Source organism: Toxotes jaculatrix, chromosome 11 (assembly GCF_017976425.1).
Source record: "Toxotes jaculatrix isolate fToxJac2 chromosome 11, fToxJac2.pri, whole genome shotgun sequence".
NCBI lineage: Eukaryota > Metazoa > Chordata > Actinopteri > Toxotidae > Toxotes > Toxotes jaculatrix.
The window spans coordinates 12713794-12733921 of NC_054404.1; the positions used below are offsets into that span (position 1 = coordinate 12713794).

General features: G+C 43.2%; 1 protein-coding gene across 3 annotated transcripts in view; it reads right to left on the reverse strand.

Moving 5' to 3' along the window:
• Positions 1-3107: 3107 nt before the first annotated feature.
• Positions 3108-20128, reverse strand: part of slit1a (slit homolog 1a (Drosophila)) — an 84248-nt gene continuing 67227 nt past the window's right edge. The window contains exons 16-37 of one of the 3 annotated variants that reach the window (XM_041049715.1): positions 17711-17855; positions 17406-17480; positions 17162-17305; positions 16907-17050; positions 16654-16820; positions 15743-15875; positions 13903-13971; positions 13756-13827; positions 13557-13628; positions 9568-9639; positions 8346-8509; positions 8137-8258; positions 7912-8009; positions 7667-7806; positions 7434-7527; positions 7165-7302; positions 6804-7032; positions 6565-6695; positions 6312-6466; positions 5066-5354; positions 4325-4536; positions 3108-4238 (exon numbers count right to left, since the gene is read on the reverse strand). In XM_041049715.1, coding sequence (XP_040905649.1) covers positions 4000-4238; positions 4325-4536; positions 5066-5354; positions 6312-6466; positions 6565-6695; positions 6804-7032; positions 7165-7302; positions 7434-7527; positions 7667-7806; positions 7912-8009; positions 8137-8258; positions 8346-8509; positions 9568-9639; positions 13557-13628; positions 13756-13827; positions 13903-13971; positions 15743-15875; positions 16654-16820; positions 16907-17050; positions 17162-17305; positions 17406-17480; positions 17711-17855 — 3104 coding nt within the window. In that variant the 3' untranslated portion in view covers positions 3108-3999. Of the gene's footprint in view, positions 4239-4324; positions 4537-5065; positions 5355-6311; positions 6467-6564; positions 6696-6803; positions 7033-7164; positions 7303-7433; positions 7528-7666; positions 7807-7911; positions 8010-8136; positions 8510-9567; positions 9640-13556; positions 13629-13755; positions 13828-13902; positions 13972-15742; positions 15876-16653; positions 16821-16906; positions 17051-17161; positions 17306-17405; positions 17481-17710; positions 17856-20128 lie in introns of all 3 variants that reach the window. The other 2 variants (XM_041049714.1, XM_041049713.1) reach the window with 2 other exon arrangements.

Here is a 20128-nt window from a genome sequence, read left to right on the forward strand (position 1 = left end):
GTCAAAATTTTTTTTGACCTCAAAATGTCATAAAAAACGTCATAGTATAGTATGGCGTTTTTTTCGGCCAAAAAAAGTCAAAATTTTTTTTGACCTCAAAATGTCATAAAAAACGTCATAGTATAGTATGGCGTTTTTTTCGGCCAAAAAAAGTCAAAATTTTTTTTGACCTCAAAATGTCATAAAAAACGTCATAGTATAGTAAGGCGTTTTTTTTTGGCCAAAAAAAGTCAAAAATTTTTTGGACCTCAAAATGTCATAAAAAACGTCATAGCATAGTAAGGCGCTTTTTTCGGGCAAAAAAAGTCAAAAAATTTTTTGACCTCAAAATGTCATAAAAAACGTCATAGTATAGTAAGGCGTCAAAATCGGACAAAAAAAGTCAAAATTTTTTTTGACCTCAAAATGTCATAAAAAACGTCATAGTATAGTATGGCGTTTTTTTTCGGGCAAAAAGAGTCAAAAATTTTTTTGACCTCAAAATGTCATAAAAAACGTCATAGTATAGTAAGGCGTCAAAATCGGCCAAAAAAAGTCATATTTTAGTATGACCTCAAAATGTCATAAAAATGGTCATAGTATCGTAATAGTAATAGTAACGCCATACTATACTATCGTAAAAATTCATATTTTAGTCATAGTATAGTAGACACAAGTGTTTGAATAATCATTAACAAATGTATATAAGTCTTTAGCTCATGATTATTTAACTACGTACTAATGTCTACTAATAGCTTACAAATGTCTCATAAGGGATCGTTATTCTAAAGTGTTACCCAAAAAATACATCAAGGGAAAGAAAAAAAAATCAAGACAACTTGTTCTTAAAAGCACACACATTTAAGTTTAATTAATGAAAAGAGTGGAGGTTTGGTAAACATTTTGTCGGTGGCACTACATACATTCAGCATTATTTGGGAGTTTTTCAGTTCAATCCCACCATCAATCCTGTAACAAAAAATAGCAAACAGGCAGAACCCAACCAGGGATATTTCTTAAGTTTTTGCACCAGTTCAATACAACAGAGATATTGTGTCGTTTACAATAACATATTTATGTATATAGTTCATATGATGGAAAAGATCTGTGTTTCTGATCATGCGACCAGATAACTGAATTACATCTCAATATAGCACAAGCACCACTAAGATGTCTACCAGGAAGTTGAATGCACCTGTCCAGTACAGATCAGTGCAGAGAAATGAAAGGAGACATGAAAAGAAAGCCACATTCGACTAAATATGTACCTTTATGAGGCACAAAGCCTAAGAATTACAGTGACTGTTCATCAGTGTCCTTTATGAGATCTTCTTTTAATGTTATTGTACACCACTGGGATCACATCAACAGCATGTAAAACAAACATGGGAAGCAATATGAATAGGAGCTCTGTGACGTGGCATTGGACTGAGCTGAGATCTGAGTCTGCAGCCTTTTACACTATAAAGAGACTTTTAACATTTAAATCAGCAAAACGGATAAACACAGTCCCAGTCTGCAGGGAGAACAATGCCTTAAGCCATCCTGATGGACTGTCACTTATTCAACGTATGTGATTTCTATATCTTACATTGGAAACTAAATAACAGCTAAAAGTTACCACTTCATGAGTAAGCATAGGTCATATTTATCTATACACATTTATACATTCAGGTATGACTGTTGTGTTCACTGTAATTGGCACCATTTTTTATTTATTTATTTTTTGTGTGGACAGCCAGTCAGAACTGACAGACATTGAAAATGTCCAGACCTTTCTCATTTATTATCTGTCAGTAGTAGGCATGTAATGCTTCACCAAGTTGCCTATTCCAACAGATGTAGGATGATACCTTTAACATGATCATTGTCCACAGAGGCAACTTCATCCTTTTTCCTCTGCCTTGACAGCAGCTTATAATCAGTTGAGCTTGACTATTTTAACTCTGTTGAACTAAAAACCCCTTCCGTCTATGGCAAACAACTCTCAACTTAAAAGTGATAGAAAGTACAACCCAGCACATCAACAAAATGAACATGAAAACAATCAGAAGCCTTAACGTGTGGTATGGTACTTACAAGGTGAATTTGAAAGGGGGGGACATCTCTTAATCCCAGCTCCTGCAGCAAATGAGGAATGTCTGAGCCAGAGAGGAGAAAAAAACACTGTTGCTATTAAGCAATGTTACAAATACCTTACAGATTTTTATTCTATTTTTTTATTCATTATTTTACGGTTTTTCATCTTTTTGAAATTTTTGAAAATATCTGAAAGTCAGCAACATTTATGCCTTTCACTTTCTACAGGAAAACGCCTTTAGATAAAATAAATAAAAACAAGCACAGACTCTCATGAATTAGCTGTAATATTCACATGGAAGACAACATATACAATATTAAACATATTTCTAGACCAATACTGCCTCCTATACAACAACGCCAACCTGCTGCTGTATTTTTGGCCAATTAACGTAATTAATTACCTTGTTGGAGCAAGTGAGATCAACAAATAAAAACACCTAGGGAACCAACTGAATGCCTTTCCACCGCTCCCAAAGCTTCCACAAACAGACTTACTCTTTAACATAGAAAAATACTATACCAAAATGAAATACAAATATATATATATTAGAATCTGTTAGGCATTTCTATATAAAGGGTTGTCGGGGAGGGATTGGGGGGGGGGGGCAGCTAAAGGAGTTAGGTTGCATCATGAGACAAAATATAACAAAATATAAAAACAATAAAAACAAATCAATATGAGAAATTAGGCAAAACAAAACAAAATTCAGAAGATGATTCTGCAACCTTTTGTTTTGTAATAACATTTATAATGATATTAAGAAGCTCTACATATTTGTTGGCAAACTCTTCTCCACACATGCAACAGTTTGCACAAGTTTAATACTGCAAGCATCAAGAGGAGCCGGGCTAAAGGGGCTCCTGCTCAAAAGGGGTGGAATTATTCAAATCATCCTAACCCTGAGGCAATGCATGCTGGGTGACTGATAACCGCTGGGCACAGCAGATTGGTTTGCTGTACGAACAAAATAGACAGTAGCACCACACAGGCCCCCTCACTTTTACAAGTGGTAAGACTGTGTGTAAATGTATGTATGCCATGCATGTGTGATCATATACTTGTTTGACTGTCATTTTCAGTGCTGCTAGTCAGTGCAGTCTCTACTTTTTTTTTTTTTTTTTTACGGAGTTTCTATGTTACGGTACCTCACAGCCAACAACTGTGAAACCAGACCACACCTGGCCTTGAAGCCACAACGTCCGCACTGGATTATGTGCCGCTCTAACTCTACCTTTTTCTTTGCTCTCTTCTACATGTGCATGTGTGGATGGATGACTGTATCCTGGCAGAGAAATTGCTACACCAAACCAACAACTTTTAACTCAGCCCAAACCGCATCCAGCCCAGTCCAGGTAACCCAGCCAAGCTCAACTCAAGATAGCGTTGCCAAGTCAAACGGTCCAGCTCTCTTCGTATTCCTCTGTTTCTCTCGTTTTGTCTTTCTCTGCCTCTCTTCTGCCATTATTAGCCAGGCGGGACCCCACTGTCCTCACTGCCTCCACGAAGTAAAGGATGTAGATGGTGGCTAGGCTGTCAGAGGCCTCACAGATGGATGGGGAATTCACACTTGGTAAATTGGATTGGAGGGATGCCTCACTCTGAATGCAACACCTTTGAAATCTCTGGACCCCTTGGAACAATGTTGGAGATTTACTTTATGCTGTTGTTGTCACGTCTACATTGTTGCTCATGATGTTGGTTTCTCTGTGTTACTGTAGGTCACACGCCCTTGGAAGGGGAGGAAATGTCCTATTTTACAAACATTGTTGTCCATAATATATAGATAGAGGTTTTATATATATTCTTTATAATCTCTCTTTTTCTTTCTTTCTTTCCCTCCCTTGCTTTCCTCCAGTCCTCTCTCTTCCTTCCTTCCTTCCTTCTTTCCTTTCTATCTTCTGCTCGGCAGCAGCGGCAGGAAATGAGAGTGAATGGTGCTACATGCAGCCCACGCAGCCGCACTTGATGGTTTTTTCCACTTCCTCACTGAAGGAGGTTCCATCGCTGCACTCAAAGGTGTATTTCCGGCGCTTCATTCGCTGGCTGGCGCAGCAGGCCCCTGTGTCGCAAGCTCCGGTACACTCCACCCAAGAGACGACGCGTGTTGTCTGGCAGATGGCGTAGCCTCGCTGTACCTGGTAAAAATCTCGCACAGGCTCCCCTCTGCACTCAGACTCTGGAAAACAGGAACCACCCACAGACATTAGTAACTGCTTCATACCACCGCTTTTTTTGGGACTACAGAGTGAGAGAAAAACCCACCAGTGTCACAAAGTTCCCCTGTGTAGCCACTTTCACAGTGACAGTAGGCATCTCCGGTGTCTGAGATCTGGCAGCGGCCATGTTTGCAGGACAGGCGGCGGCAGGGGTTGAACAGCTCTCCCTGTTGATTACACAGGGCGCCGCGGTAACCCTCCACACACTCGCAGCGGTAAGACTGACTGTCCAGTGGGATGCACTTTCCATGGACGCACCTAGTCAGAAACAATACCCTTGATTAAAACTTTTGAAGTACCTGTGAACCATTTTATGGCTTTTTATAAAAAAAAATATTCCACTACATTTCTAATGGAAATCTCCACTACATTTATACAACAGATATAGTTACTATTTGCTTTTCAGATTAAAATTTTACATGAAAATTAATACAACAGATTGTTAAAGAGTCCTCAAACCTGTGACTACTACAAAAAGGCAATGTGTAGTCAGGGCACCATGTCAGGTTTCAAATGTCAGTAAGTTGTTACCTGCTGCCAAAGAGACATTCCCAACATTTTTACTTTTGGTACTTTAAATACATTTTCCTAGTAATACTTATGCACTTTTACATTTGTAGTATTTTGAATGCTTTTACCTGTAAAAGAGCATCTAATGACATTTTACATCTTGTTGTTGTATCAGTATCAGTGCAGGATTTGCGTACTTCTTCCATTGTACAGGAAGGTAATGGGCAATAAGGTAATTTGATGTGCAGCCTAAATTCTGTCCCATTTGCTAACATACTTGCTGCCCTGGCAGGGGTTGGTAGCAGGCTGGTCACAGTGTGGCCCGCTCCAGCCTGGCTGGCAGTGGCACACTGGTCCCTGGACCCCATCAGGTTGGCAGATGCCATGTACGCAGTAGATCTTCTTGCAGGGCTCGCAGCCCGGTACCACGCCGGGCTTCATCTGGGTCTTGGTGAAGTCCTGGAGCTCGTTGTTGATGTACAGGTTCTGGATACAGCCATGGAAACTGGAACCGTTCTGGATCTGCCAGAGACGGAAAGCACCCGAGTGTACATCCACCGGCATGCCTGAAGGAGGAGAGAAAAAAGAGATGATGTTTATATGTGTGAGGACCTGTGTGCTGGACCACAAACAAGACAGCTAACACAGGGCTGGTATGAGTGTAATGGAGGAAGGCATTTTCAAACACATGTGTCCCGACAGTGCATATACAGTTTGTCAACTTAATATATGCAACTCTTTTTCAAATAGACTTTGATGTTTTGCATTTGCACCACAAGACACATTATCCTTGAAAGAGAAGACAGCAAAAGGCAAAGAGGTATGGGAACATGTCTCCTGTCATATTGTATGAATGAGGAACAGTACAGCACAACACAGCACATGACAGCACTGAAACAAACTATACAAGCTCTGAGCCACTCCTGAGCAAACTGGAGTAATTATTAATCAGCTAAACTTTAGTATTTTAGACGTCCGATTTGTGAATTTTGTCAAGAGTGGCTAAATCACGCATTAAAAATAAATCCAGTTGCAGTTTGTGCAAGCAAAATCCATGCAAACACAAAACAAATCTTAAAGACTGTGTCTGGTAGTTCTTAAGGTAATCAGTAGGGGGCGTACTTTGCACACTGTCAAAAATGTGCTGGAACAAAAATAGATCTAAGATTGAGAGAGTGTTTTATGTTCATTATAGTTATGATCTGTCATTTGTGAGAGTTCTGTTTTATCTGTTAAGGTGAAATTGAATGTGTGTTCACTACAAATGTGTGCATATGGTGTACATGATTATTTTTGTATTGTTTAATAATGTGTGGCCCCTAGCAAACACAGTCATGACTGAAGGTGAGTATGGTGTGGGTGGAGGATAGGGTTTGGGTGGAGGTAGGATGGGGTTGCATGATTGAGGGGAGGGGTTGGTTGCGGTGGTGACAAAGCGAGGGGGGAGGGGTGGTGATTGACAGTAGTGTAGTAGATAAGAGTGCCTGCAGAGGAGGGAGGTGTGTTCTGGAGAGGGCCCCTACCCCCCACGTATAGCGGAGCCTCCCCGTTGAGGGGCCGCACCGCCCCAAAGCTGTCCATTGTGGTAGGGAGACCCCCGTCAATGGACAGGTTCACCATCTGATCAAAGGTCACTAGCTCCACTGTGTGGAACTGGCCATCGTTGATAGTCTCAGTACTGAAAAAAAACAGAGACACAACATGAGATACAGTCACTATAGTCCAGAATTAGCAAACAGTAAAGTTGATCCTTTTGAAGGGCACATGGCACTTTACCTGTAGATGGCGTGTCCTGGCTGGCTGCCGGGGTCATAGCTGACCTTTACATGACCTTGGTAGAGCTCCACTGCAATATGATCATTGTCTCCATTGTATAGCAAAATACCATTATCCTCAGCTGTTGACACCTACGGAGACATAAATGTTTGCATTTGGATTTTGAATTATTCATGTTTTGGAAAGTGTAAACACAGAAATTAAATAAATGTTTACACATGAACACACTCTGCGGTTACCTGAAGGGTGATGTTAGCTTGAGGCCAGTTCTTGAGGTCAGAGAGTAGTAGGTAGGAGTCTCTGTCGATGAAGTTGACACTGACCAGTTTCTCGCAGCGTGGTCCCCCAAACTCTGGAGGACACTGGCAGAGGGCCCGCCCGCCTCGCTCCACACATGGGGCGTTGTTCTGGCAGTCAGCCAGCTCACACAGGGACAGGGGAGATGGGGGAACCTCACATAACTGACCACTGTAACAGGAAAGCAAGGGATTTTTTTTTTATTTGCCGGGGCCGGGGGGTGGGGGGGTGATGTTAACAAAGCCGAGCAGACTAAGTGGCCAAACTAAAGCCCTGTGTATGTTTAATTTGTTCTATTCTCACCTGTATCCTTCAGAACAGACACAAGAGTATCCGTTTAGCTCATCCACACACTGAGCTCCATTCTGACAGCGATGCTCCTCACAGTCATTATAGTCTACACTGCAGTCATCACCAACATAACCAGGAGAGCACACACACCTGCAATACACAAAATGCCAATACTGGAATCAAGCTGAAAATGGATAAAACTACATCCAAATCTGTGTGTAACATCTGTTTTTCGGTTTGTAGCATCATCATTTTCCAGTGTATTGGGAACAAATTCTTACTTGGGTCCAGTGGAGGTGATGAGGCAGGTAGACTGATGTTGGCAGGGGCTTCGTCCTGGGGCACACACATCCTCCATTTCTTCACACATCTCCCCTACACAGAAAACAATTATTTAAAAAAAATGAACAAAGCAAGAACCATCCTGCAAAAACAACATAACAAGAAAGTCACTCAGTCATTCAGGATAATTTGTTTCTTATTTAACTCCTATATTGTGTTGATTTGCACTAACCTGTGTAATAGGGGGGACAAAAGCAAGTGTAGTTGTTGACTCCATCAATGCAGGTTGCTCCGTTCTCACAGTCGTTGTCTTCGCAGTCATCAATGTTGGTTTGGCAAGTGGGGCCCTCAAAGCCCAGTGGACACATACAACTGTGAAAGAAAAACATGCTCATCATGTTATCATGTCAAGTTCCTTCTGAGATAAATACAATTTTGTTCCTTTGTCGCACTCATTTCAAAGCTTGGCTTCTTCACCTGTATTCTCCCTCCTCATCCTCATTCACTTGGCAGGTTCCTCCGTTGGCACATGGGTTACTCACACAGGCGTTCAGAGCTGTCTCACAGTTCTTGCCCTGAGACAGAGAACAGGGATAAAGTTCATTTTTTGCCATAAATTATACATACTTCAAGACCTGCAATACACTGAGGTACATTGAAATGGATATTCACAAACAGGTGGTGACATTGTGTAGCTCTGACCTTGAATCCTGGAGGACAGCTGCACCTGTAGATCTCGACCAGGTCACTGTGACAGATGCCTTGGTTCAGACAGGGACTGGACAGGCAGGGGTTACACTTGGCCAGTACTGCAGCGTCCACATCTCCTGAGGAAATGCCAGACCGATAAGAATCAATTGTATTGTTACGGCCACTTGCGTTACATTTCTGTGTCCAACACAGTAACTCACCTGTACATTCAAACTTCTTCGCAGGTGTGGTGAGCAGCAGCTTGCCCTCCATGCCCTGTGGGCCAGCACAGCGGGCGATGCCAGGCTCTTTGTAGCCTGTCTTCACCCAGTCAGATAACCAGCGCAGGCGACAGTCACAGTACAAGGGGTTGGCACCAATTGCCCTGATAGAAACAAATTCTAGTTATGTTACTGCAGTTCACCCTTTCACCAGCAGGTGTCTCTACACCCTAAAGTAAAAAACAAACCATGGCAAACTAAACTTGGTATACTATACAACCAAAACACCGCTTCTCTGAGAATAAAAACTGATTTAAAGTTTAATGCTCAATGCCACTTTGTGCTGTACATCATCTGGAGGAGGGCTTCTCAATTATAGGCAAAGGTGTGAACAGAAGGGACTCTTAACCACTTCTGTCATGGTGGTCGTGAATCAATGCAGCTCTGTCCTCCCGCTGGATGCACAAACACTCCTGAATCGATGCTGTTCCATTACGGTGGAACACAGGCTCATCTTTCAGGCCAGGCCAATAGCTGACACCTGACATCTGCTAACATGAAAGCCACTTGACTGTGACTGTGGATCAATGGCACCCCCTCTATCCTTTCCTTCACCCTGTTTTCATGCAGCCTTGACTCCTGTCCTGCTCTCCATAAAATGTCTTTGTTTAGTTCTCTGAGTCCTGCCTTCTTCCTCTCCAACTCTGACACTGATAGGTCTATTGATTAGCGACTGTCAAGGGATGATGTGAATATCTAGGCTGGATGGCAGAGGGCACACGGCAAAGATACTTCTGTGTAATTTTACATATGTCCACGACTCCATGTGCGACCACACACCCGCTGAACACACACAAAATTATGGTCATAAATAAACAAACCAAAACAAACACTAAAGTCCACAGACCATGGAGAATGTGTGTGTGTCTGTGAGTGTTAGTGAACGTGCATGTGTGTTTTCAGAGATGTCACAGGGAGATGAGACAGTACAGGGGTCTGTTTGGTGCTTTAACCATAGGACTGTGGCTAATTAAGGGAGGGCTCGGCTCATATGGAGCCCACCAAAGAGGACTACAGAGAAGGCCACTGTGAGCCACTCTCTCCGGGTGTCTGGCCAGACCCCCTCTGTGCCTGAAAGTGTTTATCTGTGTACGTGTGTGTAGACTTCATAAACTCAAAAAGTGCAGATGGTATCGCACAGGCCGCGTGTGTCAATACTTACAAGTGGGAGAGTGAGGCCACATCGTTGAAGATGCCGTCAGGAAGCTCTGAAACTTCGTTGCCATGGAGAGACCTTGGAAGTGATGGAGGAAGGAGCCGACAAAAAAAGGAGTGAACATTTATGACCATGAATGTATTTCATCGTAGGAGAAAACTTCATTGTTTAGTCACAGACAGAAACCAATGAATCAATTGAGTCACATTTAAAGCACAAAAAACCCAAAAGAAAACAAAACATTTGCTCAGTCCAGCTTCTCAAGTGTGAGAATTTGCTCTTTTCCTCGGACAGAGTATTGAATATCTTTGGTCAGACAAAATTAGTGATTTGAAATGTTATCTTTGGAAACTGATCAACATTTTTCCAGCATTTTACAAATGAAACAATTAATCAAAAAAAAAAAAAAAAGACCAGAAAAAAAAACTGGCATAATAATCGATCATTAAAATAAATGATAGTTGTAATCCGACATGCAATGCTTTTGTTTTCAGACAACTAAAACCATAAATAACAGGAAAAATGTTGGGGAATATTTCAGTGTTGTGTTGGCAGTCTAAATGGGTGGTAGGTGGTTTGTATTTCTGGTTGAGCCTTGTGCAGCTGGCAAAGATGTGAGGCTCTGTAAGTCTGGAAAAGACTGGTGTCAAGTTTCTATGTATGTCTGGCTGGCAGGGCCAACAAGGGTACAGAAGGAGGGGGGGTAACAGAGGTGCACCATATGCAGGACAGTGAAAAACATTAGTGTAATTTTGTGTATGTGCAGATGAACAGATACATTCACACGCTTGCATATGCACACCCATGCATGTGTATTAATGTTTATGAGCATTTACATAACTTTTTTAATATAGCGTACTGTTATTTTCCTTGCTGTTCTCTGTCTGCTGTCTAGGGTGACAAGCCAATGTGGCTTAATGGGCAGATGACTGATGGTAGCTGTAATCCACTAGGTCATTACCACCTCCAACCCTCAGCTGACCACGCGCTAATGTTACCACAGCTCAGTCCACAATACCGACACATAACACAGCTGCTGTCTATGCCTGAGTGAAGAGAACCGATGTATAAACAGACTATGAAACCCTACTTCCTTCGTTGTTTGATCTGTGAATTACCACTAACCTGTGGAAGAGTCAGGGGGGAAGATACAAAGAGTGAAGCTGGTCAGCGTTAAGGATACAGAGCCATGCTCGGGTATGAAAGGGAAAACACACAATGTAACCGACTGAGTCAACAAGTTAATTGGCCTGTGTACAGGGGAGAATGCTTATTAGTGTAGAGCGAGTAGCTGGGTTGTGGTAGTTGGAGAACAGTTAGGATACTGAGGGCATGAAGCCAGCAGCAATGTGCCAGCCAGGCAGAGATCTCATGGGAGAGAGGAGCCTTGGAGTCTCCAGGAAGAAACCTGATCTGCTCTCCTACTAACCTTCTCTCTGTCCCTCTCTCAGTGACTTTTTTTTACGTTTCTTTTCTACAGCTGTATATCATTACATCACTCCGTCTTTCCAATGTCAACTTATCTCTAGCTTGGCAGAAATTCTTAGAAAGGAATTGCATTTGATGTTTTTGGACAGGCAAAATGATGGTTGATAACTGAAAATACATTCTGTATAGTGCTCGTAGGCTGTCCAGCTGAACTGGTTCACAGTTTTCACACAGACCTGTTCACCTGCAACTACTTAATAATGTGTTATGATTCTGTCAGCCTCCTCAGCTGCATGTTTTTGTTTTAGCTTTTGTTTTACAGATCATGTGATACTGGCATTTTCTCACAGGACTGCGTCCAACAGCAGTTTGGAAACGTGTCTGTTTTGATTTCGCTTGTCGCAGGCTTTGCTTTCTTCCCTGCTCTTTTTTTCTTTGTTGCACTCTTTCATATCACTTTCTTTTCTCACAGTTTCCCACCCAAACCTTGACAGGCCACGCCCTAGCGCTGTCTCAGCTCACTTACCTCACACCTAATACCCAGCAGGCCAATTAGCAGCTTATTAATCTACAGCTCAAACCACAACCATCACACACACAAATACACGTATGTACGTTTACACCAAACCACACCACATCCATGCCAGGCTCAGACCCCTGGCCTGTTTGAAGCCGTGAGCGTTAATGATTCTTCTCCTCTTTACTGCTCTGTAAAGCTAAAGGTGCAGCTTTATAAAGGCTTTGGCACCTCAGTGTGTGTGAGCGTTCCCCGCTCTTAGCCGGCTTTGGCATCTCACTGTGGTTTCTATGAAGCTTCCAACTTTGAACTTTGAACCCAGTATGGAGTCTTAAAGTTGGAACTATTAAATGGAGCTCATTGTCGCTTCAGTTTTGTTGCACCCCCACAGCCTTGCATAATAAAAAAAAAAAAAGCCATGGCACCAATTGACATTTAATGGGAGACTTATGATTGATCACACCAGCAGTAAAGACATCAAAGTTTTCTGCTTCATTTGGACTCCTGTCTGATTGAGACAATAAGGTAGCCCAGACAGTCTGTGCCTATATATGTGTGTGTCTGAGCTTGTATATAGTTTGGAGTTTCTATAGGGTGGGGGGCCTCACATGGCGTCTAGCACACTTGCACAGGGAATATTTTAGAAGTAAAGGTGGCGTGAGTGAGTAAGAGCAGAAATAACGGACGCAGCTTCATTAGAGATCAAAGCAATACGCCCGTGCTAGCAAGGCGGCATCAGCTAATGATGACCGAGCTTCACTCTCATTCCACGCTAAAAGGGCTCTTATGCTTTGTGTCTCGTAATGATCGAGGGCTTTAGTCGAATCCTGCCGTAAAAAGAGGCTTTGTTGAAGCTTTGTTGTCAGTAGTAAAAAGTGTGCCTGCTATGAGCACACATGGAAGACCGATACCTCTATTCCCACACACATACTAACCGGCACCAAGCCAGTAGATGACAAACACGTTGGCACTGAATACAGGCAAACATACACACACACAGACACACACACACACAGACACAGACAGACAGACAGACAGACAGACAGACAGACACACACACACACAGAGATGCATATATAATCTCATAAGGAGTGCTGCTGGGCTTGGTCTCTGTTTCTCCCTCGCAGAACTTAACTGTACATTTGAGTTAAAGTGTGAGGCATCCAGCAGCTGTATCTTTGGATGCAGGTCCAAAGACTGGTTTGGTTTCGTCATATATGTGTCAAACGCATTTACATTCTACATCTCAGTTATTTAGCAGACCAATTCATCCACGGGGAGCCCATGGTCACTGAGAGTGCACAATCAAAGACTTCATAACTTCATAAAAACCCGGGGGCAGAGTCAAAACCATTATGGTTAGCGGGGGCAAACATTCTCCGGTAATCAGTGTCAGAGTGATTTTGTACAGCGGGTTGTGGGGGCGCACGTTTGGCCCCGATGGTGAGGCAGTGATGAGTGCAGGGACGTTTAGAGGTGAACAGGCACAGACTGTGCAGATGTCTAAAGACGAAGTGTGGGCAGGAGTACAGCAGGAGCTGGATCGACACTGCTGCCCCATGCCATTTAAATAGAGAAAATAGGTCGGAGGTTGTGTGTGTGAGAGTGAATTCATAAGCTGTCATAACTGTTTAGACTGTGTTTCAGTCCTCTGGAGTCAATCAAAGATTCTCAGCATCTGCTGCACTGTTTCTGTAGTCAGCGCAAGCTACAAAAATATCCTCCTTAATAACTCATTTAGTCTCAAAGCATGTCCTGTCTTCTTTTAGAACTCCTCTTTCAAAATAACTTCAATTGGTCCCAATGAAGTTGCTGTTTTGAGCATTGTCTCTAAATTATATGACAATAAAAAAAACAAAGAAAAAAAAAACCAAAAACAAAAAAAAAACCATTTCAAACATTTGATTTGAATGAGAAAAAAGAAACTCTCTCCAACCACTTGCAAGATACATTATGGATTAAAAATAGGACTTTAAGACTCAACACTTGACTGACATACTAAGATGAACACACACACAGACATGTATATGTATATATGAGAAAAACTCACAGCAGTCGGAGAGAGTGCAGTCCACTGAAGGCCATTTTGGGGATACAACGCAGGGAATTGTAGCTCAGGATTCTGCAATGCAAAAATAATTACATATGTATGTATATAAAATTCAGCTGTTTCCATCCTACTGTCAGCACGGGAAATAAATACCAGCTTTTTGGTCTGAGGGCCCAAGGCCGGTCTGGTCAGGACTTACAGAGTGGTGAGCTGGCTCATGTTAGCGAAGGACGAGTTGGTCAGAGAGTTGATCTTGTTGTTGCTCAGGTCTCTGAAAGGAAAATCAAAGATTCACTATACTGATCTGCACAATGTGACAGGAGGAAGCAGACGGATAAAAACTTACACCAGCTGCAGGTATTTGAAGGCTGACAGTTCCTTTGGAACAACACTGAACTGGTTTCCATCCAGATACCTGAACAAAGAGACACAAAAATGATCCATTCAGATCAAAATACAATGAAACTGAAACAGTTTTCAAATAAAATATTTTCACAATGCTATATAACCGTAAGTGTATATGATTATATAACTTCACAGTAAAAGTCTTACTGAGAAGGTTGACAGTTCCTTTGGCACAACACAAAGGAGTTGCGTTGTGCTGAAGGAACAACACAACACAATGAAAAAACCTGTGAAGGTGCTGCGGGAAGTATTTGAGGTATTTGATCAGACATACTTTTGTCGAGCGGTTATGTGGTACACAGGTAGCCACTTTAATTCACTGAAAAGAGGTCGACAAAGAGTCTATATAATCCTGCTCAGTCACCCTAACCCACCAAAATAAACTCTACATCTTTACTCGCTCACATTCTTTCACATTTGTATTGCTACGTAGGTGTAATATGAAGATTTTCTTCTAATTTCAAGCTGCAAGAATCTTAATGATGGGTTGTCAAATTCTCTCAAGGAAGAAATTATAGTAACTGAAGTTGAGGTATATTACATAAATTAGCTTTTTGTCAGCAGATTAGTTTTACCTTGGGAACTGGTTAGGTGAAGACTTAGAGGCGGTTATTTCAGTACATCACCCTTTTCACACAGAAAACTTTTTCCCATGGGGTTGCAGCCAATTTAATCTCATGTTTCACCAAACAGCAGAATGTTTTATCTTTCAATTACTTCTTTCTTTTTTGTGACACAATATTGTGTCTCGGGCCAAGAAGTCAGTCTTAGTGAGCATGCTGTATAAAAAAACATGACATAGCACCCTACTTTTTAAAGTGACTGAGATACAAACACTTGCGGGTGCAGTCATGCATGTGTGTGTTAACACACTGATGTATGTCACGTCATGCCTGCAGGGTTGCAGCCACCCTGCTGACTGCCAACACAAAGTGCTACCAGAGGGCTGTCACCTTGATAAATGGCTGATTTAGGGCCTGCTCCCCCTGAGTGGAGCTACAGGGGCTTTCTCCTGCTATTGTTGTTGACTGTACACAGGGCGGGAAGGCCAAAGGGGGTTTGCTGGTTAGCTGGGGTGGGCCTTTGGGTTTGGAGGTAATGATAGGTAATGATGGTGTAGAGGACACTTTGGATAATGATGGAGTAGCAAACTCTCCAGATGACTAGATGAAAGCCCAGAACAGAGGGGCACACCTGGTCACACCTGCTGGGACAATGACAGGCCTTAAGGCTTGCACAGCGTGTGTGTGCATCTGTGTGTGTGTGACTTGGTCTGAACCACTTGAAGCAGTATTGGAAAGTTCCAGACCTATTCCACTCCCTCCCCTTTCCATTGAAAACTGCTCATTAAAATGTCCTCTTGCTCCCCTATACTCCTGTGGACAGGCTTTTGGCCCTCAAACAAATATGCACGCACACACACAAACACACACACACTCTGATCCTTGGCTCTGAGTGTGAGAGTGACATCAGTGCTAGCCCTGAGGGCTGCAGGGAACACAGAAGAAGAATGTCTGAGAGAATAACTGCAGGGTTTATTGACTCCTTTCCTCTTCTCCAAATGATGAGATGTATTTTCTTTGCCTCTGCCGTTTTCACTAACTCTTATCTCTTTCATACCTCCTAAGCTCCTCTCTACCTTTTTAATGTCTCCTTTGGTTTCCTTGTTTCTCTCCCAGACCTGCCTCCATCAAAGCCAGACAAAGGAATAACAGTAATACCTGGAACTCAAACTGATAAGATATAAATGCAATTAACATAATTCATGCCGAGGAACTCACAGTTCAGTCACGTTTCTGGGGATGCCTTTGGGCAGTGTGTGGAGATGCTTGTTACTGCAGCGCACCACTGTCTCCAGGCAAGTACATTCACTGGGACACTGGGGTCTGGGCACACAGCTTGACTCCTCTTGGCCTTGGAAAAAATGAGGAGAAATAGGGGAGTCAGATACCAGAGAGGAGGAGGGCAGAGGAACGACCAGAAGGGTAGGAAAGCCTTGGAGAACAACCAAAAGAAGAGCTGTTGTCCCTGGCCAAAAAAAAAACCCAAAACAAAACATACAGAGCGATCGAACAAACAAACCTAAAGGCAAGACAGTGCACAAGCAGCACGATCCTTCAAGCTGATGGTGTGGCATTGAGACAATGAAGAAAAAGGAAGTGAAAAATGTGAAAAGTAAAACAGGACAAAGAGAGAGGACCCTCACTAATGTAATATTGATCAGCAAATGCAAAGAATGGAAGCTGCCTGAGGCCTGAAGACAAGTCTAACATTCATTCAGGTGCAAATAGGCTGACTGGTCAATAAGGCAAACAGCTCAATAGCTCCACTCAGCCCAGCATCGACCAGAAGCTTAGGAACTGCTGAGTAGCAATCTATTCAGTAAACAAAAGAGTCGCACAATAGCGGTCATTATCTAAGATGATCTCAGACACTTAAAGCAGCTCTTGTTCATAACCTATCGTGGAGCAGGGTGCAATGTGAAAATCTTCATCAATCAGACCCAGGCAGGTTAGTTTCACAAACGGTGGAGGTCATCTCCTGTACTGAAGATGTTTATCTCCTTTCAAAGAGACAGATTACTTCATTTAAAGTGAAGAAGCTGCAGCAAAACTTCAGACACAGTCCGAATTGGGACATACAGAGAGAAAAGTGGACTCAGTAGGCAGTTGTGTGTCTTGGTAGCACCTACCTTCCTCACAGCGGAAGTCAGGCAGAGCCACATCCTGTAGAGGGATCTCCTTCAGGAAGGCAGGACGCTGGCAGCGAGGGTTACCTGTCACAATCTTCCTACTCCTCAGCCAATCACCGAGCCATGCCAGGCGACAGTCACAGTTGAAGGAGTTGGCCAAGAGGTTGCTGGGAGGAGGTGAAAGTGAAAGTAAGATCACGGAAATTTAAAATGCACAATTCAATCTGAGCATGTGTGTATGACAGGGTCTCACAGGGTGGAGAGGGTCTGCAGAGTGTCGAAGGCTCCAGGAGTGATTGTGGTCAGCTGGTTGTCGTACAGAGACAGCAGGCGGACGTTGTGCAGCCCCGTGAAACTGTCGTTGTGGACACAACTGATCTTGTTGTTTCTCAGCATCCTAAAGAGGAAAGAAACGAAAAGCTTCAGCCTAAAACTCAGAAACATGATCTTGCATTTTAGAAACATCAACACGCCTGAGTGTGATTGCATGCATCTGTGCATCACTCACAGCATACGCAGACCCTCAAGGCCACGGAACATCCCGCTTCGTACAGAGTCGATCTGATTGGCTGTGAGGTGAAGCTCATTGACAGATGATGCACCTTCAAATGCCCCATCCTCAATCTCTGTGATCTTATTGTTGCTGAGGTTACTGTGGGAAATAAAAGAACATCAGAGAATTAAATGTAAGCTATTCAGAGAACGACTGTTGAAAGGCAAATCTAAAAAGGAAAAAGGAAAGTTTTACTTACATTTTCTTCAGCTGAGAAAGGCTCTTGAAAACTCCAGTTGCCTCCAGAGTGGTGATCTCATTGTTGTTAAGGCGGCTAGAGAGAAAGTGTTGATAAAGTTTAACCATAAAAACAAATAAATGCTTTTGACTTTATAATTCTCTCTAAATATTCGGTGAGTTTTTTGAATTTGCTTGGTCCACAGTTTTGTATTTCTTTCAAATCAAATTCAGGGGGAAATCTCATTACGCTGTCTCAGTTCTTTTCATGCTTTCTCTGCTCACTGCATCGCTTCTTGTATCTCTCTTTTTTTTCTGATTCCTTACAGTTCAGTTGTGGATGCAGGGATGTGCTCAGGGATTTTGGTGAGCTTCAGGTTGGAGCAGTCCACTACGTTTGACTCACAGCGGCACTTGGGAGGACAGACTGGGTCACTGTTACAGGCGTTATTCAGACGGGTGTCCTCTGTACCTGAATGGGAGAAAATACCAACACATATATCGTTATAACACAAAATGACATCAGCCTCGTCCCTACACTAACACATGCGCCTCACTTTCCCATGATGCTCTTAGTCACGCATCTGCTCCTGCAGCAGCTGTATGTCAGTGGTTTGTCCTGTTGTGACCTGAAATGCAGCTTCCCTCACTAATTGTTAACCTTAGGTACCCTAAAGAACATCCTGCATCTCTCCAACCATTCATGGGGGAGAGAGATAAATGGGTGAGGGCAAGGGGAAGGCAGGGTTGAGGTGAGGGAGGGTGTGGGGGAGTTATTTTAGAGAGGTGATAGAATGGGAGCAGTGGGGTGAGAAGAACAGGAGCAGGGGAGATTGAGATAGGGATGCCAAAGAGGATTTGGACAGTCAGCCTCAGTGAAGCAGAGCAGAGAGAGGATGGAGGAAGAGGGCTGGTTGAAATGATGCGCAGGAAGAGCGTGTAGACAGGTGGAGTCAGAGGGAAGGGGAGCTGAGGGAGGAAACAGATTAAGGAGGGCACAAAGGGCATAAATGATTGCAGGAAAGAAAAGGGAGAAAGGAGGTGAAGGAGACAGATACAAGAGAAACAAATGGTGAGTGGCACAGATGCAGCCGAAACATCTGTCCTGACAGAGGAAGACCAAGAATGAGGCAACAAGGGGGGAGTGTGGGACGTTTTCCTGCACCTCCTCTGTCTATGAATAGACGTTACGTGCCAAAAAGCGTGCTGCCAGTTACATCATGGCTGCTCAATAATGGAATAGCACTGGGAGCCACTTAGAACAGTGTGTGTGTGTCTGCGCGTGTGTGTGAATTGTGTCTCAATGCTTGCGTATATGTGTATATGTGCGTGTAAAGCTTATGTGTGAGCATATATTCCACTGAGAGGGAATAACCCTGCGTTTTCTGTTAGGATAACGTTTTGTATCCCGTTCCCTTTTGCATGCTGACATCGTTGCACCTCTCTGCCTGAGACTTGGAGATGACGTAAGGGGATCACCGTGGGGCACCCAGACCACAATCATGAGCAGGAAAACCTCAAACAACCGGGATAAAATCCTACGGCTGAGTATCAAAAATCTGTCTAAATAAATAGAACGTTTGAAATCATCAAGCATTTGAAACCATAACCTAACCCCAAACCCTCATCGTTCACTTTATTAGAATTTGGTTGGACAGTGAAAGAGTGAGTCGCGTTTAGGGAAACTTCTTCTGGCTGTTTGCGTAAAGACTTTTTCTAAAACTGTGCCACTTCTCGGAGTGGCTCAGCGGGGCATGCAGAAAGACACAGTCATGCAGGTCATTAAGGAGTTGTCCTTTGCTAAGCCAGACAACAGGACAAGGCATTTCCTGCTACAGAGGAAGCAATGAAAGTGCAGCACAGCGCTTTGATCTTGAGGATGTAGAAGAGCTTGGGGAGATTCGTGAGCCTGAGTCATCGTCATCGTCAGTGCGTGGTGGCGACACTTTTACTGTCAGCAGATTTAAATGAAACTGGAGAAAATGCAGAGGAGAGGAATGAGGTTTTTCCCTCTCTGAGGCACAAAATGACTCATCGCTGGAGTTGTAGAAGTTCTCATAATTCCCTGCAGCTTGGTTCCTCATTATCAGTGTATTATGGAATTCCCGTGCTGTCAGTGATTGTGTGTGTTCAGTGCATGTACGTGTGTATTGTGGGGGCTTTTATTGTTATCATTCAGGGAGGGTGAAATTCTCATTAATCACTTTGGGCTTTGATCTTTCTCCTGCTTACATAGTACTCCCATTTGTTCTCTAAGCCAGTGTAGAGCTTTATCTCAGCTTAACACACGAAGACACATTAATTCGCGCACACACGCACGTACACAGACACACAGGCATAGACAGTGAATCACATAGGCGTCTGCGCCACAAACACGCACACACAGACAGAGTTCGACACACATCACTGCTCCTCCTAGTTATTTTCTTGGAAGTGCTCTTGTTAAGAGGTCCGGAAACATCCGCTGATAGGAATCTGGGTCCTCTGGTGGGCTTTATTTTCTTTAGTTTTTACTGATAGAAAGGACACACTTTCCTTCCCCTCTGTCCCTCTGTCCCTCTCTCCCTCCTCCCCCTTTTCTGCCCCTCTTGGTGAGTGACTGTCTGTGCTCATGCCAAAGCAAAGAGCCATGTCCTTTTGACTCTATCTGCTGAGACTGTAAGGAAAACAGAGCTGAGGAGAAACAGAAGCTCTCACACGTATATCACATTAAAATGCACATATAGGCACAGTCACTCATGGGTC